This window comes from Sturnira hondurensis, unplaced genomic scaffold, assembly GCF_014824575.4.
Source record: "Sturnira hondurensis isolate 20B ecotype Veracruz unplaced genomic scaffold, ASM1482457v3 Scaffold0017746, whole genome shotgun sequence".
Lineage (NCBI taxonomy): Eukaryota > Metazoa > Chordata > Mammalia > Chiroptera > Phyllostomidae > Sturnira > Sturnira hondurensis.
Genome location: NW_028090377.1, coordinates 216,483 through 242,812, shown reverse-complemented (window position 1 = coordinate 242,812; position 26,330 = coordinate 216,483). Strand labels below are relative to the sequence as shown.

The 26,330-nt window shown below is 54.8% G+C and overlaps 1 protein-coding gene across 5 annotated transcripts in view; it reads right to left on the bottom strand.

Annotated features, from left to right (window-relative positions):
• Positions 1-26,330, bottom strand: part of ARAP1 (ArfGAP with RhoGAP domain, ankyrin repeat and PH domain 1) — a 69,057-nt gene that overhangs the window by 3,882 nt on the left and 38,845 nt on the right. For 4 of the 5 annotated variants that reach the window (XM_037068594.1, XM_037068596.1, XM_037068595.1 and 1 more), the window contains exons 10-30: positions 25,814-26,016; positions 25,293-25,399; positions 24,014-24,213; positions 21,554-21,639; positions 19,845-20,027; positions 18,570-18,744; positions 17,311-17,445; positions 9,735-9,870; positions 9,318-9,420; positions 8,302-8,497; positions 7,999-8,050; positions 7,727-7,890; positions 7,324-7,536; positions 6,705-6,810; positions 6,121-6,268; positions 5,946-6,032; positions 5,791-5,859; positions 5,372-5,489; positions 3,826-3,939; positions 3,297-3,442; positions 2,733-2,765 (exon numbers count right to left, since the gene is read on the bottom strand). In XM_037068594.1, coding sequence (XP_036924489.1) covers positions 2,733-2,765; positions 3,297-3,442; positions 3,826-3,939; positions 5,372-5,489; positions 5,791-5,859; positions 5,946-6,032; positions 6,121-6,268; positions 6,705-6,810; positions 7,324-7,536; positions 7,727-7,890; positions 7,999-8,050; positions 8,302-8,497; positions 9,318-9,420; positions 9,735-9,870; positions 17,311-17,445; positions 18,570-18,744; positions 19,845-20,027; positions 21,554-21,639; positions 24,014-24,213; positions 25,293-25,399; positions 25,814-26,016 — 2,774 coding nt within the window. The remainder of the gene's footprint in view (positions 1-2,732; positions 2,766-3,296; positions 3,443-3,825; positions 3,940-5,371; positions 5,490-5,790; positions 5,860-5,945; positions 6,033-6,120; positions 6,269-6,704; positions 6,811-7,323; positions 7,537-7,726; positions 7,891-7,998; positions 8,051-8,301; positions 8,498-9,317; positions 9,421-9,734; positions 9,871-17,310; positions 17,446-18,569; positions 18,745-19,844; positions 20,028-21,553; positions 21,640-24,013; positions 24,214-25,292; positions 25,400-25,813; positions 26,017-26,330) is intronic. The other variant, XM_037068598.1, reaches the window with a different exon arrangement.

Sequence of the window (26,330 nt, the reverse complement as noted above, 5' to 3'; positions counted from 1 at the left end):
CCTTCCTCCTGCTCTGGGAGCCACTTGCTTGAAGCCCTGCCCCCACCAGGCACCCCGGGGCCAGCAGTGGTGCTGGGGTGAATGGCAGGGTAGGGGGACTCACTTACAACCAGAACTGGGGGTCAAAGGTTGAGCCATCTCCACTATGTTCCCTACCATTGCTCCTGGCACCCCCGGGCATGGCTCCTCGGCAAGGACAGAAAGAGGGAGCTAGGCGACGGCCAGGGGAGGGGGAGAATTTGGGAACTGGCTGGCTCCCTGTGAGGTCATGAAAGGATGGGTTGCCTAGGAATCTATGGAGACTGCACCCTGCTGTCGCCCCAATCCCCCCTTAATGACCAAGGCACTGATAGAGATGCCCTGTCTCCTGCACATGGCAGCTGACCTGATGATGGTCATGTGCCCAAGAGGGCCTGGGACAGACCAGGCAGTAGGCAGGGAGCAAACCGGGGTGGGGGTGGGGTGGGGTGGGGGGAGAGGTATTAGGGCCGCAGACATGGGAGAAACAAGGTGTGGGGAGACTTGCTTCTTCACCAAGGAAGAAACCTAGGCGCAGAGCGCTGAAAAAACCAGACTGCGCGCTCGAAGAAAGCAGGCGGTGGGAACAGTGAGACTGAGATGGCTGTGAAAGGAACTGGCTGCGGCCCCAGGCTGTGGGCACTACGGAGAAGGTGGGGAAACGGCCGCAGGTGCGGAAGGCACCAGGGAAGGGGATGGAATGTGGGCTTCAGCTCAGGCTGTGGGTGCCAGGGGTAGTGAGGTAGAGGCGAGGAGTGAAGTCAACCAAGAGTGAAAGGAACAGGCCCGTGGGTGTGACGGGAATTATGGTTCCAGTCGGGGAGTGGAGAGAACTGTGGGAATTGAGGAATTCACCCGGGCTGTGGCTCCTCGAGAGTCTGAAAAACAATCCCAGGCCTCTGCTTCTGCCAGCTTCTGTGTGCATGGCACATGCGTGGCATGTGCATGGCTGAGACGGGAAGGTTGAGTGGGGGTTGTGGGGGGGCAAGGGGACCCTTAATCAATGCAATCTTCGTTGGTCCCCAAGGAGTTCTTTTCTAATCAACCAGCTCATGTTGCCAGCATCTCTGAGGTCTGAGGTCACTAGCAGAGAAGTTCACCCTCTGATGATCAAAGACATGTGCTGGCACCAAGATCTTTCTAGAATGTGCCTTTCCCAGGTGCCTGAGGGTCTTTAGGAATGGGAGACTCCCAGGACAAAGCGGAGGGTTCACGTACCCTGAATGGGTATTGTCCAAATTACTCTGTCCTGTTGCTCCATAAACCATCAAACACCAAAACTCCCAGCACCTCGGCAGCCAAACACCCCTTCCCGGGGCTTCTGTCAGGCCCGAGGCGCTGGCTGCCAGCGGGGAGGGCACCACTTTCCCCACACTTGTCAGCCCCTCACTGCGGAGTCCTTCACTCCTACACTTCAAGGAGCAAAAGGCTCAAGCTTTGACGTTCGGAAATCTGGGTCTGAATCCCAGCCTAACCTAGAGATGGCCTCAGGCACGCCACTCAAAGCCGGCTCTCTAGACTGTGAACAGTAACCGTACCCCTCCTCCCAGGGCAGTGGTGAGACTGCATGTCCCAGCAGGTGAAGGGTGGTTCCCCAAGCCTGGCTTGACAAACGTTAAATGTCCCCTTTCTGTAGCTCTCCTGCCTTCTCTCCCCCACACCAAGGGATCAGCTGTTGCTTCCCCAAGGGCCTCAGCCATCCTCCCTCCCCCTGTCCACACGCACAAAGCTTGGCTAGTGCCCCTAGAGGGAGGGGGCCAGGGAAATACCCCAGAACCAAGGGGGACTGATTGGAGGGGTGGACAGACCCAGAAGTAAGGGTGTGATCATAGAAGGAGGCATGGATGGAAGAGGAGACATTCCCCACATAAGTCAGCAGAGCCCCGGCTGCACTAAGGGAGGTATAATGTGTAAAGAAAGGAGGCGAGGGTCTGCTCTATCTGCTCTGCTTCCTCCAGGGAAGCCAGGCCTGTCCAGTCCTTCTCAGGAGATGAAAGGGCAGGAAGGGCTGGAAACCCTGGAGGGGTTAGCTGTGGGAGCTCAGGCTAGTCCTCCGGGCTTGGGAACATATTTCTGCTGTCTGTCTCCACAGGGCATCTGTGTCCTGTGTCCTATGACACCCCTGAGGCACAGCTGGGACCCACAGGGGTGTCATATTCTCAGCTGAATCTGAGTGAGGACCTTCTCCGGGGCAGAAGTACCCCTGTAGGTCAAAAGCAGCCCCGTGGGAGGAGTGGATGAGCTCCCTTCTCCCACAGGTATGCAGACAAGGGCTGGCCAGGGAGGGGAACAGGCTGTGAGACCAAAGCCTCTGCAGCCCCACCCTGGCATTTTAGGATCAGGACAGTGGAAAGGACATTCTGATAACCCTGAAATTCTCTCCAGGGTTAAAAAGAGGGTGGCCAGAACTCTAATTCAAACCTAGAAGCCTCTATTACTGGCCCCACAGCTGCCAAACTGAGTCCTTTGGAAAATTCTAGAGCATCATATTGATGGGGGTTCCCACCTTGGGGAAAGGACTGTGGGACAGGCTTGGGGATGAAGGGCAAGAGCCTAGGCCACAGCCCCAGGGTGGGGCCAGTGATGACAGGCAAGGGGGCAGGGAACCACGCCTGGAGAGGCCAGGAGCTCTGGCTACGTCCCTATGCTCCCACCAGGCTCCCTTGGCCCCCAGGAGGTGTAAGGCAGCTGGCAGTTGGCCCACAGCTACTCACGGTCTCAGGGGCCCCGTTCCATGTCCTCTGGCTCTGTTTGATAGAGGATCAGGGTTACAGAAGAAGGAGGCCCAGGTCCAGAGCCAGGACGGCGTGTGGTGTGGGGCGTGGCAGGATGTGGCACGTGTGTGTGAAAGGTGTTGGGGAAAGGTTGCCAGGACGGAGCCTGGTCTGGGAAGATGCCCGGCACGTGGACAGAGTGGGCCAAGAGGGGTACGGCCTGAGAGCAGCAAGACACGCACGGGCCACAGTGTGGGCTGCCACCATGTAGCATGTTCTTGTGCGTGCCATAAGGCACAGGCACAGGTGGGAAGGCATGGGCCTGATGTGATGGCATCCAGGTGCCAGCACCTACTGGGACTACAAAGCAGAGCAGGGTGGCCGCCCCTGGCCACAGCATGTACATCCCTGGGCATCTTCAACTCTCCCCACTGCTGCGTTGGCCCAAGACCCCCCACAGGGATGTCCCCACTGGCAAACCCAAGGGAGCTTCCGTGTGTGGGTGTCTGTACGCACTCAGGTGTCAGTGCCCATCGCAAGGCAGGGCCCAATGGCGCCACTTACCCGGATCTCCTTGTACAGCCGCAGGCAGCTACTGTTGAGGATGAAGTAGCGATCATGGAAGCCCCCTGAGGGCAGGCCCAGGCCCAGGAGGCTGCGGTCCTCTCGGAACTTCATCATGCCGTGCTTGGTGTCCCCCACGTGGCTGGCTGGGGGGAAACTGGAGTGGGCATGGACTACACCAACCCCCTACCCAAGGGCCCGACACCCAGGGTAGGGTCCCGAGATGGAGGAAAGTGCCCTATCCTGCCCCGAACTCTGAAGAAGCCTGCCCATCTGGCCTCCACTGCCTGAGCTGCTCTTCCCTGGCACCACCAGATTCTGCCCCGGCTCTGAATTAGGGACCCACCAGCCTGCCTGGCCCTGCAGGCACCACCCATTCCGGCACAGCACCCACCCTACACAGCACCCGCTCAGGCACAGCACCTGCCCAGGCACAGCACCTGCCCAGGCACAGCACCCACCCAGGCAGAGCACCCATCCAGGCACAGCACCCACCCAGGCACAGCACTCATCCAGGTACAGCACCTACCCAGGTACAGCAGCATGGCCTCCATGGACGGGTGCTTCTTCACCACCAGGTAGCTGTCTGTGCCCAGCCCATGCAGGATGGGCAGCACCTTCTCCGCAAAGTGCAGGGGGCGCTCTGGGGGGAGGTCACACCCCGTCACCAGGGCCACATAGCCTGCCTCTGGCAGAGGCTGGCACAGGGACACACACCACCTACATGCCCCCTCCCCCCACTCGCGCCACCTGCTAGGCACCACCGCACGTCATACCACGAGCACCTTCCCACGCCTGAGCCTCAGGCACCACGCGTCCTGCTGGAGCCAATGCTGCTCCAACCCAATGCATCTAACCTCAAGCTGGCGAGCTTTTCTGTTGTCCTCAGGGGGGGATTCAGCGCCCCCCATCAGGCCACCCCGCCCAACACCACCCACTCCCTTGAAGCCTCCCTCCATAGGTCAAATCTCTCTGCCATTGTCCATCTCCAGCACTGCCCCCAGCCATGTTGCCTCTTCTCCTCAGACAAGTACTGTGGCCTTTGAGGCAGCCCCCTGCCTGTGCTCTCAGCCCCCTCTTCCCATCTCTCTCCACTCAGGAGCAAGGAGCCACCTCTTCAAACTCCTGATCACTAACCCCGGCCCCCCTGGCCTTGCAGTGTTGTCAGGGCCCAGGCCTCCAAGTGGGCCACCTCTGCCCCTGCATCCCGGCGCCAGTGGGTGCCACAGCCCCCTCACTGCCCTGGCATCCGGTTCACCGAAAGGGCACGGCCTCTGGCCATCACGGGGCCTTTGCCCACGCTGTTCCCACTGCCTGGAAGTAACTTGCCGCCCCCTCTTCACCAAGTAACCCCTCTTCTTCCTTCACTTCCTAGTGCAGGGACCCCAAAGCCGGAGACTCGACGTTCTGGTGGTGTGGTGGCCCTGCCTGCACAGCAGCCGACACGGCTGTAGCTGTGCACTTCCCAATGCAAGAGCAGGATCGTGTGTCTGCTCTACACCACACTAACCCCAGGAGGAGAGGGGCTGTTGTCTGCCTCCACAGCCTTGGGCCTGGCACTCCTCAATAACACAGCAAAGGAACAGAGAGACCCTCCCTCTTCACTGTGGACAAGGCCACCCTAAAGGCCCTTATCCCCGCTCCCTTCACTACCATGCTCCCTTCACGACACCATCCCAACTATCCCTACCTGCACCAGCAGCCCAGCCGCCGCCCCTCTGGCATGGCCGTCACCGCCCTCTACCCCCTTCACCACCAAAAGGGTCATCTGCAATTCCAATACCAAATTCAGGGTCACTGCCCTTGCCAGCAACATCCTTGCCACACATCCGAGAAAACATCCTAGTAGCTGACACCATCTGCCCCCTTCACTGTCTCGCCAGCAGCACTAACAGCTGAGACCTCAGGCACCAGCGGGTCACTGTTACTACAATTGCTGAGGTCCCAGTGTGACAGCAGCATTCGTCATCCACAGACCCCTTCACCACCACTGTCCCCACCCTTCAGGGTAGGGGAACAGCCTGGACAAGGACAGCCTGGTGCCCTGTCCTGCACCGAAGCTGGTGACCACCAACCTGTCTCCTCCCGCTCATTGACCTCAAAGCAGGTCCAATAGTCCTTCTCCCTGACGCTCACGCTCCTGCGATCCAGGATCTCCAGGGTGAGCTCCTCAGCTGTCATGGATGCTGGGATCTGCAATGACCAAGGAGATCAAACTCCCCTGTCCCCTGCCCCCACCACTCTGCTGTGTGACCCAGGGGCTGAGCCCACCCCTTCCAGGGCCCTCTGGAGTCTTAGGGTGCAGGGGCATGTCTCTGAGTGGTCCTGATGAGATGGGTGGGCAGACAGGAAGAGACAGGCCAAGTGCCACTCAGGTGCCAGGCCCAAACCGGGCTCCCTTTGGGATGGAAGCTCTATTCCCCCAGCCATATGAGCTGTGCCTGGCCCAGCCTGACTCTTCTGGCCATCTGGCTTCTAGGTCCCCAGCCCCCACCTTGATATGCTGCTCAGCCTCTGCCTTCTTCTCCTCCAGGTACACTGTGCAGATGAAGTCACCGGCATGCTGTAAGGAGAGAGGGCTGGATGCCTGGGAATTGGGTGCAGGTGGATGGATAGCCTGAGCTCCCCACCCCCGGCCCTGTCCTTCACCTGGGTCCCACTGGCAGTGCCAGCCACACGCATCTTTACAATGGCAGTGATTTCCTCCCGCTGCTTCCTCAGCTCCTCCTCGTCCACCTGGGGAGGGGGAAGGACAGAGATAGACGGTCACTGCCTCCCAGGACGCTCAACACTGCCCTCTGCCTCCCACTGGCAGGGGACGCACACTGAACACCACCACATAGTGGCTGATGAGGTCTTCCACCACCCGGCCGGCCTTATAGTCCTGCCCGTCAGTCTGGAAGAGCGTGGGCCCAAACACAATGGCCAGGTTGTGTGTGTTCATCTGGTTCGTGTCTGAGAAGCACTGGACGCTGGAAAGAGAAGGAGTCTTTGAGTAAGGAGTCCAGCACAGAACTTCCCCACCTCATCTTTCCGATTCCTGACAGGTCTGTGACTAGAGTAAGCCCATGAAAGGTCCTGGTCGAAGCAGACTACTAATTAAGGGGAAATGGGGACAATCTTTGTGGTCATGTCTTGGGTCCTTGGAAAGAGTAGGGCCAGAAAACTGGAAGACCTGGCCAAGGTCCCCTGGCCCCTAACTAAAACCTTCCCTACTCTCCCAGGTGCAAAAGGTAAGTTGTCAGACACAATGTCCAGGATTAGGGCACATCTAAGTCAGCACTCGGTTCCCAGGCCTACCTGCTTCCCGGGGGAGGCAGTCAGCAGGGTCGGGCATAGAAGAATCTTCTCTATCTCTGCCCCCCGACACTGCCCCCCCAAGAGCCTCCCAATAGGATCACTCCTCACCAGTACAAGTGGCTGATAAGGGCCTTTACTGTGGCCCGGTTGACCGGGGGCAGGTGTGCCAGGAGCTCTTGGTACCTGGAGACCTTTTCTTCCTCATCCTCAATCTCTGGGTGGGGGGAGAGAGATCAGGTCAGGACTGCCCGCCACCCCTCCCCGTGCCCCCCACGCTGTAACCACCTCTCCATCCCAACCCTCTGGCTGTTCTGCCTGTCCTCCTAGGGAACAGTACTCCCTGATCCCTCCAGGTCAAGCCCTACCAGGCACTCGAGTGCTGCCAGCTATGTAAGGAATGGTAACAGGATGAGAAACAGGAGGGAGGGACAGGACTGGAGCCTGTCCACTGGGGCATGTTTAGCACCTATGGAGTGCAAGGCTCACATAGTCAAGGCAGGGCTCCTGACCTCCCCCTGGAGTGCTGCAGATTATGGTAGGCCCTTGGCCTGAGAGCCTGCACTGTGCCAACTGCCCTCCATTCTGGAGGAGCTGGGACACATGGGATCCACTAGGAAGTCCCACCGCACAAGTACATAATGGGAAGGGGCCAGAGTGCTGAGATGGGAACGGACAAGTCAGCGGCACTGGCCTGGATCTCAGGCTAGACAAGGGATGCAGGGCCCACCTGAGGCCTCCAGCCAAGATAGGCGCTGGGCTCGAGTGAAGAGCCCGTCAGGCAGGTCTCGCAGGAAGCGTTTGAGTGCAGAGGAGACATCGTCCACATGCTGCTCGCCCTCCTTGAGGTGCACAGAGCGAGCATCCTGCCGCAGGCTCTCCAGCAGCCGCTGTGTCTTAGAAGTCTGTCCACACTTCCGGTAGATACCCTCGGAAGTCAGGCCTGGAGAAGGGCGGGGCTGAGCTGGAGGCGTGGCAAAACTGCGGGGTGGGGGGGGGGGGCCTAAGGCATTGGCTATGGGGCGGGGCCTCGCAGCTACTTTCACAGGGATCCTGGGAGGTGAGGCTTGGCCTCTAGGGGAGGAGTTGAATGTCACCCTGGGCCCGCCAGAGCCTGTGTTGTGGGGGCTCACCACACTGTGTGATGTAGTCCACACAGCGGTACACAATCACTGGGATGTCCGAGTCCCCCAGCTGCTGCTCCGACAGCGTATCTCCGGAGCTGGCCGCTGCTTTCTGGATGGCTCCCAGCCAGCCCGTGAAGTCCAGCCGCCGCTCCCCCTGGATATACAGTGTCCTAGGCCCGGGACAGCCAGTTACTAGAAGGTCTCCCCTGCCACACCCCTCCCAGGCCAGTCAGACTGCCACAGGCCTCTCAGGGCCTCTCAGGGAGACCAGGGCTCACCTCCTCCGCTCCACCAGCACCAGCACCTGGTTCTCACTTTCCCCCTGGATGGCTGTGGAGGAGCCGGTAGAAAGAAGTGAGTCCTATGCCTTGTTCATAATCCCCAACCTGCTCCCTCCTGAGTCTCTCCGAACTCACACACCCGTGGACCCACCCACCAAGGGCAGGGCGGAACATGAGAGGGCAGGTCGGCTACTTCTGGCCAGGCCAGGGTAGCATTCAGACTTCCAGGGAGGTGCAGTGGGCATGGGAGCCCGGGATACAGTGCCCTGGAGATCAGGGCCCAGGTCTGGGTGCACGCACAAAGCTCTTGCAGTTTCCGCAGCTGCAGTGGCTCCTCGCAAGTCCCCTCTGGGAAGATGGCATGAAGCTCAGAGCCGGTGAGGGAGAACCAGCCCTCCTGGGCCCGCTGTAGGCTCAAACCAGCTTTGTAAGGTAGACGCCCAAGCCGCTCAAAATCCCGGGCCAGCAGATCCTCAGCTGGGGGAGGCACGAACGCCTGGTGGGGGAGGCCAGAGACTGTGTCAGTCACCAGCACTGCCAGCCTAGACACCTCAGTCCTTGGCTTGTGGGTATGTGCCCACTGCTGACCCAGCTGCCTCCTCTCTCCTACTCAGGGCAGAATGCAGCAGAGTGAATGAACTCAAGTATATCATGCCCCACATCATACCCACTCAGGTGTTCCCGTCTCGGGGAAACCTTCCCACACACCAGAGAAGGATGTTCCTTCTCTATATCCCCAAGGTGCCAAAGCATCCCCACTCTCTGTTGTAGCACTGATTATACTGTCACTGCTCTCTGGACCCCATCTGTCTCCCCCATCAGCACGGCAGCTCTCGAAGAGCCAGGGCCAAGACTGATTCATCTGGGTCCACAGGGCTCTGAGGAGCGACCGCCAGGAGCTGCACAATGAATGATCAACGAACAAGGGAAAGACAAAAGAGTCACAGGCCCTCAGAGCACAGAGGACCCCAGAGGGCACCTGGCTCTAGTCCCTAGGCCAGAGCTCTCCTCTGCAGGCTCCTTCTTCCAGGACAAGATCACTCCCCCTGAGAGCAGCTCTGTCCATCCTAAGATGCCTGTCATTCATTATCAAACATGTATTGAGCACCTATGGAGTGCAAGGCTCACATAGTCAAGGCAGGGCTCCTGACCTCCCCCTGGAGTGCTGCAGATTATGGTAGGCCCTTGGCCTGAGAGCCTGCACTGTGCCAACTGCCCTCCATTCTGGAGGAGCTGGGACACATGGGATCCACTAGGAAGTCCCACCACACGCCCTGTAGGACTCCCTCCATACCCTCCTACCAACCAAGGCCCACCTTAGCAATGCACTTGACCCACTCACGAGCCATATCCGCACTCTCCAGTCCAAACAGGTATAGTCGCTCTCCCTCTGTGTACACCTCAAAGGTGTGCTCAAAGCTGCAGATACACAGGCCGGGATTCAGGTCCACCCAATCCAGCCCTGCCCTCCACATCACTGGTTTTCTCTGTCCCACCACCCACGACTATCTTTGTAAGCATCCTCACCTGACCCCCTAAGAATTGATGGGAAAGCCCTAGGCTAGACCCTCAGGATACTGGTTCAGCCCCTGCAGAGCCCTAGTTTGCTGTGTGACCCTGGGGAGGTCCCACCCCTCTCTAGGCCTGTTTCCCTGTCTTCCCAATGCGGACAGGGGAGGAAGGGTTGGACCTTACATCAATAACAGTCTGTGACTGTGCCCAGGGGTGCTCACCCATGGAAGTCAGGAGGGGGCACTGCCAGGCACACAATCTCGCTGGCCCGAATCTCCCCGTTGGGGGTCACTGCCCGTTCATTCTCATAGTAGCTCAGGACCCCGTCGCTAAGGACACACCAGCGTCGGCTGAACTCTGGGGAGAAGTTGGTCAGGGGAATCATGACGGAGCCGCCCACCCTCACCTGAAATCCACCTCTGCATCCTCCCTGGGCTCCCACACCCACCTGACCCACATGCTCTTCACTCTGATTCACAAGCCCCCACCCCATTCCACCCTCCCCCTGCAGCCCCGCCAACCCACCCAGCCCACGCCTCTCCCCTGGATCACTGCAGCTGCCTCTTCATTGCTCTCACAGCTTTGCTTCTTCCAAGATTCAAAAGTGATCTGGCAAAACCCAATTCTGTCCTTCCTCTGCTCCAAACCTTCCCATTACCCACCCTCCTATCCTAAGGACAAAGTCTATGCCCCTCAGCCTGGTACTCGAGGTCCTGCTGGGTCTATCTGTTCCCACCCCTCCAGACCCTCTTTAACCACTCCTGGCCACATGCCCAACCTCCCTGCTTTTGCTCATCCTATTCCTTCCCCACACCCTTTATCCTTCAAGCCCTGTCCAAAGCAATTAGAGCCCTGACCAAGTAGGTCAGTTGGTTAGAGCATCATCCTGATACACCAAAGTTATAGGTTTGATGCCCAATCAGGGCACATACAAGAATCAACCAATGAGAATAGTTCGAAGACTTCCAGTTAAGATGGCAGCATAGGAGGCCAGACAACAACTTGCATCCTCACACAACCACATCAAAACTACAACTAAATTATATAACAACCATCACTCAGAACCACCAGAAATCAAGTTGAATGAAAGTCTGACAACTATGGAATTAAAGAAATGACATCCACATTCATTCAGACCTGTAACGGGGGTGGAGACATAGAATGGGCTGGTTCCACAACCACATGTGGTAAATAAAAATTTGAGAGGGATATCTTAGGACTGAAGAGTCGCAGCCCCACACCAAGGGTCCCCCAGTCAATGGTTCCAGTGCCAAGAAGATAAATCCCCACACCTTCTGGCTGAAGGGCCTGAGTCGGTGGAAGAAACTGCTGGAATCCCAAGTTATTCCTCTTAAAGACCCCACACAGAGACTTACTCAGATTTACTCCCTGTGAGCTCCAGCACTGGGTAATAGATCTTAAAAGGCAACAGAGGCATACAGAGAAGAACTGAAGTGTGTGGCATCAAGGCAAGAGCTTACGGACAGGTTTCTCTCAGACAGAAAGTCAGACAAAGGCCATTGTCCCTTTTCTGAACCTTCACCCCACAGAGCCACAAAGCTGGCAGGCTGGTGCCACATCTGAGACTCCATCAACCTCGCTCACATTGTTTGCCTCACCCTGGAGATCCCCCAGGACTCTATTCCACCCAACTTATGGGTCCACCCGAAAGTGTTAACCATGGCTTTTCTATATGAATGGTTGGTTTTGGTTCATGCTTCACAACTTCCTAAACACTATGAAAAAAGCAACAGCTGGCCTCAGTGAGCCCCGAGCCCCTGTACCTCTTGCTAAGAGGCCCCAGGCCCAGCACTAAGATCAGCCAGGCTAGATTCACAGCTTGGCTTTGCTTCAGAATCTCTAAGCCCACCATAAGTAGCAGCGTATCAGATGGCTTTATAGCTCAGGCAGGGTAGGCCCAAGCAGATCACAGGTGAGGGCTGACCTTGGCATAAACCACCTGGGAAACCCAGAGCCTGCGCACTCATGCACAGCTACAGACCATGTCCGAGCACCACCACCCTGCCCCTGCACAGCTGATCCTCCACAGAGGGTGGAAGTTAGTGATCAGTGGTCATAGCCAGTCCTTGCAGCTGATTGCCCTAAATAAATTCCTCTCATTCATCTGCCAATAGCAATCAAGCCTCAACACAAGAGAAGGGTGTCCTCAGGCACACAAAAAGCACACCTCGAGTACTCAACTTGGTGATAGTGGAGGCTGTGCCACTGGACCCTACAGGACACCTACTACATTAGGCCAACTACCAAGACACGGAGTCAGAGCACCTTACCTAATACTTAGAAATAAACACAGAGAGGCTGCCAAAATGATGACACAAAGAAACATGGCCCAAATGAAAGAACAGATCAAATCTCCAGAAAAAGAACTAAACAAAATGGAGATAGGCAATCTATCAGATGCAGAGTTAAAAACACTGGTTATAAGGATGTTCAAGGAACTTAGAGAGGACCTCAGCAGCATCAGTCAGAAACAAAGGATAACTAATTAACATAAAGAACAATTTATAGGGAGACTACAGTAGAGTAGATGAAGTCGAGAATCAAATCAATGATATGAAACACAAGGAAGCAAAAACAACCAATCAGAACAAGAAGAAAAATGAATCCAAAAAGCAAGGATAGTGTAAGCAGCCCCTGGGACAACTTCAAGCATTCCAACATTCACATCATAGTGGTGCCAGAAGGAGAAGAGAAAGAGCGAGAAATTGAAAATCTTTTTGAAAAAACGATGAAAGAAAATGTCCCTAATTTCATGAAGGAGATAGGCAACTACAGAAAGAACACAGAGTCCCAACAAGATGGATGCAAACAAGCCCACATCAAGCTATATCATAATTAAAGTCCCAAAGGTTAAAGAAAGTATTTTAGAAGCAGCAAAAGAAGTTAGTTATCTACAGGGGAGTTCCCATAAGACTTTCAGCCAATTTCTCAAAAGAAACTCTGCAGGCTAGAAGGGATTGGCAAGAAATATTTGAAGTCCTGAAAAGCAGGGACCTACAGCTAAGACTGCTCTACTGAGCAAAGATATCATTTTTTAAGAATTTTATTTATTTATTTATAGACAGAGGGGATGGGAAGGAGGAAGAGAGGGAGAGAAACATCAGTATGTGGTTGCCTTTCATGTGCCCCACACCAGGGACCTAGCCCGCAACCAAAGCATGTGCCCTGACTGCGAATCAAACTGACCACCTTTTCGTTCCCAGGCTAGTGCTCAAACCACTGAGCCACACCAGCTAGGGCAAAGATATCATTTAGAATCAAAGGGCAGATAAAGAACTTCCCAGACAAGAAATAACTAAAGAAGTTCATCATCACAAAACCATTTTTTTTAAAGATTTTATTTATTTCCTGCCTGGTGTAGCTCAGTAGATTGAGCACAGGCCTGTGAAGCAATGGGTTGCTGGTTCGGTTCAATTCCAGTCAGGGCACATGCCTAGGTTGCAGGCCAGGTCCCCAGTAGGGGACACATGAGAGGCAATCACACATTGATATTTCTCTGCCACTCTTTCTCCTTCCCTTCCCCTCTCTCTAAAAATAAATAAAATATTTTTTAAAAAGATTTTATTTATTTATCTCTAGAGGGTTTGAGATGCCAGGAAAGACTCCCAGCCTCACAGGAGAGTTCACTGGAGACCCACAGGGTCCTAGGACATACACAAGCCCACCCACATGGGAACCAGCACCGGAAGGGTCCAGTTTGCTTGTGGGAAGCAGCAGAAAGGACTGAAATCTGAGAGAGGAGCAAGCACCATTGTTTCCTCTCTGATCCTGCCCCCACATACAGTGTCACAACCTAGAGACTGGGTTGCCCAACCCTGGTGAATACCTAAGGCTCCACCCTTTACTATGTAACAGGCATAACCAGACTAAAAACAAACAAACAAACAAGCAAAAAAACCCCAAAATGGCTCAAATGGAAGAATAGATCAAAGCCCCAGCGCCAATATATCTAAGTGACCAAGAGATAGCCAATCTATCAGATGCACAGCTCAAAACACTGGTGATCAGGATGCTAACAGAATTGGTTAAATTTGGTCAAAAATTCGATGAAAAAATGAAGGCTACACTAAGTGAAATGAAGGAAAATGCACAGGGAACCAATTGTGATGGGAAGAAAACTGTGACTCAAATCAACGGAGTAGACCAGAAGGAAGAAGGAAACAACCAAACAGAAAAGAATGAGGAAACAAGAATTCAAAAAAAATTGAGGAGAGGCTTAGGAACCTCCAGGACACCTTTAAACGTTCCAACATCCAAATTATAGGGGTGCCAGAAGGGGAAGAGGAACAGCAACAAGTGAAAAACTTATTTGACCAAATAATAAAGGAGAACTTCCCCAAACTGGCAAAGGAAATAGACTTCCAGGAAGTCCAGGAAGCTCAGAGAGTTCAAAGAAGGTGGACCCAAGAAGGAACACACCAAGGCACATCATAATTACATTAGCCAAGATTAAAATGAAGGACAGAATTCTAGAAGCAGCAAGAGATAAGGGGACAGTCACCTGCAAAGGAGTTCCCATCAGACTGTCAGCTGATTTCTCAAAAGACACCTTACAGGCAAGAAGGGGCTGGAAAGAAGTATTCCAAGTCATGAAATCCAAAGACCTACATCCAAGGTTGCTCTATCCAGCAAAGCTTTCATTTAGAATGGAAGGACAGATAAAGTGCTTCTCAGGTAAGATCAAATTCAAGGAGTTCATCATCACCAAGCTCTTATTATATGAAATGTTAAAGGGACTTATCTAAGAAAAAGAAGATAAAAAATATTAACAGTGAAAAGACAGCAAACTCACAGTTATAAACAACCACACCTAAAACAAAAGCAAACCAAGAGGACAGCTAGATCAGGAGCAGAACCATAGAAATGAAGATCACATGGAGGGTTAGCAACAGGGGAGTGGGAGGGGGAGAAGGGGGGAGAAAGTACAGAAAATAGCATAGACAGTAGGTAGAAAATAGAGAGAGGAGAGGACAAGAATAGTATGGGAAATACAGAATCTACAGAACTTGAGACACGTGGTCATAAACTAAAGGGGGGGATGGTGGGGGAGGGGGTGTGCAGGGTGGAGGGGAATGAAGGGGGGGAATAGAACAATTGTAATGGCATAATTGATAAAATATATTAAAAATAAAATAAAATTAAAAAGCCATAGGAAGCCTCCTATGCACCCCTCCCGCACCCCACCCTCCTCTGCCAGAAGCACCCACTGCTCTAAACTCTGCCTCTGGAACAGACACCTCACCAAAGAAGACACACAGGTATCCAACAGACATATGAAAAGTTGCTCAACATCACTAATTATCACAGAAATGCAAGTTAAAATCACAATGAGATATCATCTCACACCAGTGAGAATAACTATCATCAGTAAATCAACAAACAAGTGCTGGCGAGGATGTGGAGAAAGGGGAACCCTAGTGATCTGTTGGTGGGAAGGCAGACTGGTGCAGCCACTGTGAAAGCAGTGTGGGGATACCTTAAAAATTAAAAATGGAACTGCCTATGACCCAGTGATCCCACTTCTGGGAGTATATGTGAAGAAACCCGAAACACTAATTCAAAAGAACATAAGCACTCCTATGTTCATTGCGGTGTTATTTACAACTGCCAATGTATGGAAGCAGCCCAAGTGTCCATCATTAGATGAGTGGATAAGACAACTATGGGACATTTACACAATGGAATACTACTCAATTGTAAAAAAGAAGATTTTACCCCTTGCTACAGTGTAGAAGGACCCGGAGAACATTATGCTAAAGGTAATAAGCCAGTCAAAGGAAGACAAACATCACGTTTTCACTCCTATGTGGAATCTAATGAACAAACTGAACTAACGAGGAATATTAGGACAGACTCATAGATGGAGTGCAGGATGACAGCTGGGGTGGGGAGGGAGTGGAGGGATCGAGCGAAAAGGAAAAAGGACTCACAGACATGGACTACAGAGTGGTGATTGTAGTGGGGAGGGAGGTATAAGGGGGCTAAATGGTAATGGGAAAAAATACAATAAAAAATACTAGAAAAAGCCCTGGCTGGCGTAGCTCAGTGGACTGAGCGTGGGCCTGTGAACCAGAGGGCTGTGCGCTGGGTCCCCAGTGAGGGGTGCAAGAGAGGCAACCACACATTGATGTTTCTCTTACTCCTTCCTTTCCCCTCTCTCTAAAAATAAATAAAATATTTTTTTAAAGATTTTATTTATTTATTTATTTATTTATTTATTTATCTTTAGAGGGGAAGGAGAGGGAGAGAAACATCAATGTATGGTTGCTTTTCGTGCAGCCCCTGCTGGGAGTTGGCCTGCAGGGAACCAGCCTGCAACCCAGGCATGTGCCCTGACTGGGAATCGAACCGCGATCCTCTGGTTCGCAGGCCCACGCTCAATCCACTGAGCTACACCAGCCAGGGCCAAATATTTTAAAAATACTAAAAAGAAATGCAAAATAAAAATAAAAACCTCCATCTCTTCTTATAAGGGCCCTAAAGAGTTTAATAAGATTCCATAAAGGAAGAGAAATAGGAATCCAGGCTGGGAAAGACAGGAGAAAAGAACAGAAGGCCGTGGCCATTCAGACTCCTTTAGTTCATAGCACTGAGCTTTGCATTGGCTCAGGGCTTCCTAGTACCCAGGACAAAAAGGATGACTCAGGGAGTCCCACAAATGACATCACCAGCCAGAGAGAGGTAGACTTGGACAGGGCCCTGGGGCAGCGAGGCGGGGCTGCGAGGCGATGCACTGCCGAGATCCAAAGATATCTCTCGTCCAGGAGTCAGAGGGCTTTGTCCAGGAACGCTGAGGGAAGCAGTGAGCATCGGTGTCCCCACAGCAGACACTGCCTCTCCACGCTGTCTACGGAAACCTGGCACTGCCCCCTGAGGGTGGCTGTCCCAGGACCAGCCCCCCAGGCAGGGCTCCTCGAAGAGACCCAGCCCTGCCACAGTCACCCTTCATCTGCAGACATCTGACAAGTGCCACTGTGTGCTAGGCACAGTTCCAGGCTCTGGGGGTGACAGTGGGGACTAAGAGGAGCTTATGTTTCAGCGGACTCAGAGAATCGCTACCAGCCGGACAAATGATTAATGTTAGACACCTGGCACAGAAGTAGGGTAAAAGCAGGGTGAGTAGGGAGTGCTAGTTCAGATACAGTGGCTGGGGATGAAGTCTCTAAGGAGTGACCTTTCAAACAGAGGCACAACTGAAGCAAGACTAACCATGCAGGTATTTGGGGAAAAGCATTTTGAGCACAGGGCCCAGGGACGCAAAGGCCCCGGTGGGAGTGAGTATGCATGTCTGAGAAACAGCAAGGAGGCTGCAAGGCTGGAGTAGAGTGAGTGAGGGGGTGGGGTCAGGAGGCAACGGGGTGGGGCAGTGATGAGGAGCCCTAGTGGGATTAAAGACTGGAAATACTCAAAGCTGGGGAGCAAATGGGAGGTGGAGATTACGAGAGGGGCGGTGCTTTAAACTTAGTCTTCAAACTTCCCTAGCGTCTACTGTCTACCGGCTCCAAATACCAGATGCCCACCCAGCACAGGGCCCACACCCAGTAGGTGCTCAATAAAGGCTTCTTAGTCTAAAGGAAACAGGCAGTACTGTGCCCCACTCATATCCTGACCATCCCATTTATTATGTACCAACTGTGTACCAGAGACCATATCCAGGAAGCCCTCCAGGGTGATGGCCAGAGTGTACATGGAACCCTTGTGAGCCCACCAGCCTGGCCAGCCCTGGCTTCTCTGGCCCTGCCGCCATGCCAGAATGCCACCTTCCCGGGCACCCACCTTCCCGGGCACGGCGGTCCTGCAGCAGCTTGCCAGCAGACGCGGTTTTGTAGAGGAAGCCGCTGTGGCTCACGGTTGGCAGGACAATTGAGTAGTGCTTTTCCAGGGGCTTCATCAAATCCAGCCGAGGCACCTCTTTTGGGAAGCGGGAGAGAATGGGTGGTCATGCTTGCCTCCAAGGGCGCCCCCTCACCCCCACCTAGGTTGGGCACCCAAGCCTGCATTTGAGTCACTGGCCCCCAGATCCCCCGACTAGCACCCTCAGCTCTCACTGCCACAGCCAGGATTTAGCCCCAGCCATTCTCCACCTCTCCCCACATACTCGAATTCCACCCTGCTGCCAAGGCCCAGGTCCAGTACCAGAAATCTCCTTGACTCCCCAGCCCCACAGCCCACTCTCCTCTCCCTGCTGTCTGTGGAGGCAGAGAGCCAGGACACTAGAATGACCGGGGCCCTGGGCAAACTCAATAGCAATCCCCAAAGGGAGGTTATCCCAGATGATGCAAAGCCTAAGGAAGTAGTCTGGCTTCAGCCTTGCTCCTAGCGGTCCCAAAGCCCAAGCCAGCTTGGGTGGTCTCCTGTGTCTCCCTGGACACCTGGGCTCTCTCCAGCCCAGCTTGCCCCACCCACCCATGGCCCGGAGCCCAGAGCCCTGAGCCCTGGCTGCGGAGCTCCACCCTCAGTCCTAGAACGTGTCCCCAGAGGCCAGTCCTGGGCCATGACCAGCAGAGCTCACCCCCACTACTCCTTCCTTATCTATCCCAAGAGTGGGAGCCAAACGTGACCCAAACTCAGTCTGTGTCGGACAGACCCGCACCCAGACAAGGCAGCAGCTGGGGCTGTTCTCATGGGTCGCCTGCACACAGAGAAATGCCATGCCTACCACCCGGCACACACAAAGCAACACAGACACACTCTACACACATTCCCCCAAAGCCCTCAGTACTGAAGGCCAACACTGCAGGTCAGGGAGGGATCCACAAATACACAGAGAGAAGCAGCAACAGAGACACAAAAGGCTACACATATGAAGGGGAAGCCAGATGCACCGCCAGACACTGACAGGCAAACCCAAACACCCTGAATCACACACATGTTGCTCCAGGACCCTCGAGGAAATGCGATTATAGCACTACAGCTCACATTATGGCAGGTAATCAAGCTCGGGGCCCCCGACCGGCATCCCCTGCAAAGGACCAGACCTCGGCACAGCAGGGAGGCCCCATCCCTCAGGGAGGACTGTCCCACCAGCTGCTCACCCGTGGTCCGGTTGTTCCGAAGGAATTCCATCTGCAGTGTCTGCCCCGCCTGCTCTGCAAGAGCCAGGGGTGTGGGGGCCTCAGGGTCCCCTGAGAAGCAGTTGACCCCAGCACCACAGCCCAGGAGTGCCTGGGTCTCGGCCAGGTCTGTGGTGGTGACTGCAGCACACAGGGCCTGGGAGGGGAAAGGAGGGAGGAAGGGTCAGTCCCAGCAGGAGTGAGGCCAGTGGGGGAAAGGGTAGTGAGGGGAGAGGTAGGAAGAGGAAGGAGGCACCCAGGTCTGGGGGCCCATCTCACACTGAAAGAAAGAAGAGGGATGAAGGAAAACAGAAGAGGAGAGGAGGAAGAGAAAAGCCAAGGGGAGAAAGGGTGGGCAGGGGTTGCCCAGCAGGAGCCAGGCTCTCACCAGCGCAGGTCTCACCCCTGCTGGCAGCCCCCAGGACCCTGTGAGCTGCCAAGCCTGCTCTCTAGAGGATCTCAAGCTCCCTCTGCCTTGTGGAAGGGCAGAGGGGGATGCTTTGTAACTAATTCCTCCCACATTTGAATTCCTCACCGCCTGCCCAGCCCTCCTGACCAATGGGAGTTGCCGCCCCTCCTAGCTGGCAAGTCAAACTGGGCTGGACTGGGGGCTGGACGCCTGGGGGTTCCTGGGAGGTGCAGGCCTGGCTCCCACTGGGCTTCTAGCTGGACTGAGACTGCCTGGGCGGGGCTGCTTGGGGGGAGGGGCTGAAGGCCGCCCAGAGATCAGAAGTGGCATCCCCCTGCCTGGGAGCAGGCTACCTCCTGCTCAGGCAGAGCCAGCCAAGCCCTGGGGCTTGGTTCCCAGCCTGTCAGGGTCTGGGTCCCAAACAGGGCCTCATCTTGAGTGGGGTGTGGATGGCGGGGGGGGGGGGCGGGATGTCAGAGCAGCCAGCTGTTTTTCATGAGCCTGACAGGAAATAGCATCCCCATCAAGTTCACTCCTTTTGGCAGGATACAGAAGAAGCAGGACAGGGTGTGGAGACAGAGGAATCAGCTGGGGAGGGAGGCAGACAGATGCTGGGGACATGGTCTTTGTCCAAGGTTCAGGCTTGGCTTCTCCTTGCTTTGCCCCAACTTCCCTTGTGGCTTAGGTAGGGCCCTTCTGTCTGGGCCAGCCCATCACTCGGAGCTGGTGGAAAGATGGGCTGTGGTGGCGAGGAATGTGGGGACTGGAAGAAAGGAAGTGGTCTCAAAGGGCACAGTGTAGGGAAAATGGGGTGATTTTAAGGGGACCCAGAGGCCCAATGGGCTGACCTTATCCAGTTCCTCCTGGTTGCCAAAGAGTGGGTGGTAGCGTCGGTACTTGCCCTCGAGGTATTTGGCCTCCAGGTGGCTCCGCCGGGCACCAGGGCTACTGCTGGGTTGCAGGGCCTCACTGGGGGGCACACTGGCTGCCCAGAAGCGGTTCCCAGCGCCATTGCCCAGCTGTAAGAAGAGCTGTGGATGTGAGCAAGAGGTTAGAGGCAGCCTATGACCATGGGCCCCATGCACCGCAAAACTTTATGGCTGGGAAGCCAGGCCACTAGTCCCCTTTCCCGTCAGAGAAGCTGAGGGGCAGCCTGCTTGTCAGTGGCCTTGGGTGCTCCCTCATCAACTCCAGACCTGAGCCCAGTTCCTCAGCTCACTGACAGGACAGGAGGCAGACAGTCTGACAGGTGAACACCCTGGGTCAGGCACCTGGTCAGGCACCTTGCTGTTTCCCCACCCAGTCCCACATCTGGAACTCTGTATTCCTGAGGCTACCACATCTTGGGGGTGGTGACTAACCTGTCAGCCAATGAGGTGGGCAGGGATTTGGGAATCAGCTCCCCGCCCTGATATTCCTCTAGGACATTCCATGGGGCTGGGCCTGCAGCTCCACCCCAACATGCCCCAGAATCCGGCCACATACCCCTGCTGCTGGCGCTACAAGACTGAGCCCTATGATCATCCGCTGGGCCCCTGCAGGGGAAGAGGGGCAGGAGCAGACTCCGGAGGCGTGCGGGGGTCTAGCATTCAGAATACTAGTTTATTCGTTCTTTCACTCTGCTGGTGATCTGTTCCACCGCCATTTCCTGCCCCCGCCCCCAACCGCTGCCTCTTTGTCAGGTCTGTGTGGGGTGCTCGGGGTCACAGCAGAGAAAAGCAGAAACAGCCCCTGCCGCTACTGACTCACTCTGTAACTTCAGCCAAGTCATTTTCTCTCCCTGGAGTTCAGTGTCCACATCTGTAAACTGCGAACTCCAAACCTAACTCACAGGCAACATGACACTCAAATTGCTCTGAGCCTGCAGCTTCGCTGGGACTGTCAGGAAGGCCCTGGGTCCAGCTGCCTGTTGCAGGTCCTCCCCTGTAACCGCTCCACATAGCAGTACCTGGGGACCCCAGTACGAACGTGTGTATGTGAGTGCGTGCCCCTAAACGTACACATTCATGTACTAAAGATACTGCACACATGAGTAGGGAGGAAATGAAGTAAATATTTTAGGTTTTGCAGGACACAAAGTTTCTGTTGAGTGGTCTTTTTACCCTTTTTTAAAACAACCCTTCAAAACTGTAAAAACAGCCCTGGCTGGTGTAGCTCAGTGGACTGAGCGCGGGCCTGCAAACCAGAGGATCGCGGTGCTATTCCCAGTCAGGGCACATGCCTGGGTTGCAGGCCAGTTCCCAGCAGGGGACTCACGAGAAGCAACCATACATTGATATTTCTCTCCTTCTCTCCTTCCCTTCCCCTCTAAAGATAAATAAATAAAATCTTTTAAAAAAAAACTGTAAAATATCCTTAGCTCACTGGCCAAAATATCCTTAGCTCACTGGCCAGTTCGCTCCCTGACTTTGCCAAAAATCGGCTTTTCCAAAATCCACACCCACTAGATGATCCCAAAGGCCTCTTCTAGTTCTAGGGTGCTAGTCTCTGTGAGATGGGGGAGAGGGGCCAGACAGCAACTGGACCCCAAACGCAGGTGCCAAGTGGGGGCTCCCACCTCGATGAGTGTCTCCGTCCACACCTTCCTGTCCATCTTCAGACTCCGCACCTTGGAAATGCCGGAGCCCATGCCACGGTGCTCCCCTGTGGGCAAAGGCTGGACTGGGTCCTCGGGCATCTCCCTCAGGCAGCCTCAGGCAGCACTGCCGTCCTCCTGCACCCGACCCCCAGTGCTCATCCAGGGGCAGGCAGGCAGAGGCCACAGGCAGGACCCAGGGGCTAGGCCTTCGGCTCCACCCCCACAGCTCCAGAAACCAGCTACATGTCACTGCTCCCTGCACCACAAGGCTGAGTCCAGCAATCAGCCCCTGGGCTCCTGCAGCAGCACCCCCGCTCCCCCACTCCCCAACCTCCTACATCCAGTCTCAGCTCCCTGCAGGCCACTCTCCACACAGCCTAGCCACAGTGATCTCTTTAAAATGCAAATTCCCGCCAAATTCCCGCCCTGGTAGTTGGAGCGTCTTCCTGCCCTGATATTAAAAGGTTGCTAGCTGGTCTGTAGATCCGGTCAGGGCACATCCGAGTATCAACCAACGAATGCGTGGGTGGAATGACGATCTCCCCCCCATTCTATCTCTAAAATCAATTTTTAAAAATGCAAATCCCATGCGTGTGCTCTTCTGGGGAGTAGCCGGCAGCACTTTCCTTTTCCTCCCCTCACCCCGACTTTTTTCTCCACAGGCACGCATCTCCTAAATTCAAAGGCAATGGGCATCTGGCAGCTTGCACCAGGCTGGTCCCCTGAAACTTTCCCTAAAGCCCCCTTTTCTCTGACCTCCCAGTGAGCTACAGCAGCCCAGCCTGGGCTCTCCTGTTGCTTCCTCTATGCTAGGCCCTTCCTTGTTTTACTGTCCCCAGCTTCAGTAAATGTATCCCCCCCTCAAAAACCAAATTCCCTTGCTTCAAATCCCTTCAAACCCCTCCAATGGCTCCCCCAAATTGGGTCTAAATTTCTTATCTGCTTTTCTTCCAACTTCATCTCATGTGAGGAATCACATCCCACTCGCCACACTCTTCTAATCTATGCTCATTCCCACCTCAGGGCCTTTGCACTCACTGTTCTCCTGCCTGGACTCTGTTCCCCCATCTCACCAGGGCCCCCTTCTGACATTCAAATCTCAGTTCACACAGTCACCTCCTGAGAGGGCTTACCACGAACATATTTGCTGCCTAGCACTTGCTGTGACCTGATCCCTCTATTGGTTTGTGTTTTTCAGCTTCTCCCTTCTAGAATGGAAGCTGCCTGAGAGCAGGAGCCTTGACTGTCTGCTTTAGGGTCTAACCTCAGAGCTCAGGACAAAGCCTGGCATGTGGTGAGCTCTTAATAATAAATCTCTACAAAGTGAAAGGGGCAGAGGAGTCAGGGCTGAGCAGAATGCAGCCTTAGTCAGCTACAAAACCCATGCAGGATGCATAGAGAAGGGAGGGGGGCCCGGGGTACTAGGTGCCTAACAGCCTGGCTCTGGCTTTGGCCTTACCTCCTCTGTGGCCCATCCACCCCAGTCACCCTCACCCTCTGTGTGCTGGTCTCTGATCCAGTCATTGCTTTTCTGCACCCAGACCTCATAGCCCAAGGCCTTTGGGACATCTGCCCACCCAAGAGGCTTCAGGGTTTTTCAGTAAACTCATAAAGTTCCCCAAAGTATTTCTCTTCCTGGATCCCCATCTCCAACCGCCCAAAACTGCCTCCAGGACACTGTATCTGCTAAGGGTGCCAAATTCCCAGCACCTGACACAGTGCCTGACATGGCACAGACCCAGTAAGTGCTGACTGAATAGATACATGAATCTCGATTCCAACTCTCTTTTTTTCTCCTCCTCCTCACCTATCTATCAACAGGAGTTTTACACCATAGATCCTAAACATCTCCTGGATTCTCTCCATTGCTTCCTCAGACCAGGCCTTCTCTTTTCTCTTTCTCTTTCTCTCTCTCTCATTCTCTCTCTCTCCCCCGCCCCCCCTCAGCTCCAGCAGCGCCTCCTTACTAGTCTCCCTCAAACTCAGCTTCCAAACAGCCAGAGCCCCAGCCCCCACCCGCTCCGGATGAAATACCAGCTCCTCCCTCCTCCTACCCCCTGCCAGCCCCTCCTGCCTGGCTTCCTTCCACCCTTCTGATGGAAGAGGGATGCTGGACCCCAAGAGGTCTGGGCTAAAACTAAGACTCACTTACTTGCCAAATGACCCTGAACCAGCCATTTTCCGTGTGTCTGTCTGTGCCTCAGTGCCCCACCCATGATGTGAGAAGTTAAACCCCTGCCCTGCAATGTAGGGATGGAGCTTAAATCCCGGTGGGGGAGGCTCAGCACACCAAGTGCAACCTCATAAACAATCTCTACTATCTTCACTCCAGACCCTGCAGCCAGATAAGACCACCTACTACCAGACATGCTGGCACACCAGACCTGTCATGCCTTGGCCCAGATGTTCCCTACTCCCCACTCCCTGCCCCCCACAGACCTGCACAGCGCTTGCAGATGACGACACAGAGGTTGATGGAGGCCCAGTCAGGCTGGGCAGCCCCGCAGTCAGCACAGAACCTGTTGGGGGCCACAGCCCAGATGCGCTCGGCCACCTCAGAGGTAGACAGGGCCTCGGCAATGGCTCCCTGCATGGCCTCCAGCCACTGCTCCTTCTCTAGTTCTGATTCGGCTGAGAAGCTGGAGACACAGGAATGGGGGAAGGAGGCCAGTGGACAAGGGCTCAGAGGGATCTGGGGGCAGCATAAAGGGGCAGAGCATGAGTGGTGGGGGACAAGTGTTGAGTGCTCATAGTCAGAAAAGGGAGGCATCCTGGGTCTGTGAGGAGGTGGGAGTGGACAAAAGCAAGGACAGCAAGAACCTGAAAGACGTGTGAGGGCCGGGGGAGTCCCACAGGGACTCTGGTCCACCCAGGGAGTAGAACAGGCTGCTGGAAAGCATGATACCTGGGCTGAGACTTGACATATGGCAAAGGTCTGGCCAGGTAAAGAGGTGAAAGGGCATCCTAGACAGAGGGAACGGCATGTGCAAAGAGGCAGGATGGCACATGGGAGAGTCCAGGACCTGTGGGCAGGATGGGCAGATTGGCAGAGAGGGGCTGGGAGAGAGGCAGGGACAAGCCTGTGCTAGGCAGACAAGCTCAAAAGGCACCCAGCGGACAATGGAGAAGTAGTGAAGGGTTTCAGCGGGAAGGACAGAAGACGTGTTCCCCTCTGGCTCTTTCTCTCCCTGTTACCCTGGAGTTGGGTGTATGCATTGAAGATCTGACTCCATCTGTGGCCCCCCCACCATGTCCCAAGAAGACACTACTGGTACAGATACAATGGATGTTCACACTGCTTTATGAGGGGTGGCAAAGGCGACCCTCATCTACGAAGGCCTAGCAGTGGAACCTGTAAACCTGCTAAGGCCTTAGCCAGGCACTAAGTCCGTTTGCATGTGCTTACATCCAGCTGCATGAGCAGACTAGAGGGGACAGCAGGGTGAGTGGGTTGTGCAGGAAGCCAGTATGGGCAACTCTGGGAGCAATGCAGCTGGTAAGGGAGGACAGTGATCGCCTGTGAGGCAGGGCAGGGGGCAAAAGCGAGATTTCTTAGAAGGAAAGGGTCAGAGAAGATTAGTGAGTAAAAGTAAATGATCAGCAGGGGTGGGCAGGGCTAGGAAGGGAGGAGAAGTCCATCGTAGAAGGGGCAGCTTCCCACATGTGGGAGAAGCAAACAGTGGAGGAAGTGCAAACGGAGACAGGGACAGGGACTCACCTGAAGATGCGGTAGGGGGTGGTGAGATCGAAGCTACGCCGGTCCACTTCCTTCACATTGCCCACGCTCATGTCTATGAAGGTGATGCCGATGCCCAGGTGGTACTCCTGGCAGGCAGGTGGGAAGGAGTAAGGACATGGCCTACAGAATGGAGCTCAAGGCCCAGGAAGGGGAAGACGAGAGGGGGAGGTGGACCTGTATGGACTAGAAAGTGGCTGAGAAGATTAGGGAGAGTTCAGGAATCTGGGCACGGGCAAGTGGATCCAGGCTCAGAGGCCACGTAGCAACACGAGAGGGTAATGCTCAGGGAGCAGGCGGGGGGTGGGATCAGAACTAAGAGGTGAAAGGGGGCAGGCAAAGGTGTGGGCTTGGTCAGAGGAGGGAAAGAAAAAGGACAGGGCTAAGGGGCCAGGTAGACAAGGGAGAGGCTGAGGGACCAGGTGAGCATGGGGCCGGACTAAGGGGCCAGGGTGGGCAGGGGGCAGGGGAGAGGTTTAGCAGCCCAGCCCACCGAATCGCACCTCCAGGTTCTTGTAAAGCTGCACTTTGTCCCCAACCACTGCCACATACAGTTTACTCTTGAAGCCACGCAGCTCCAGGCTGCCAGCACGGTCAGGCGGCTCTGAGCCTTGAATACCCGACAGAGAAGCACTAGGCAGCCGGGCGCGGGCACGCTGCTCGATCACTGCCTGCTGCAGGGCCTGCATCCACTCCTTCCGCTCCGCTGTGGGCAAAGGGGGAGGAGTAAGCCAGAGCTCAGCTTGGCAGGAGGCCCCCGAAGAACCAGAAAGCCTGCCCATGCCGGCACACCTATCTGTCTATCTCTGAGATCTCTGACTTGAACAACCTCAGGCTCCAGTCCTAGCTGTGATGCTTAAAACTGGGCAAGCCACTCCGCTTCGCCCATAGGAGCCTGTCTCCCCCTGGAAGCGGAATGTGGTTCTGAGGACTCATTGGGCGCTTCAAGCACAGAGCCAGACAGAGGGTACCCCCTTTCATCCCCCACCTCACAGAGGGCTGCCTCCTCTCTGGGTTTCA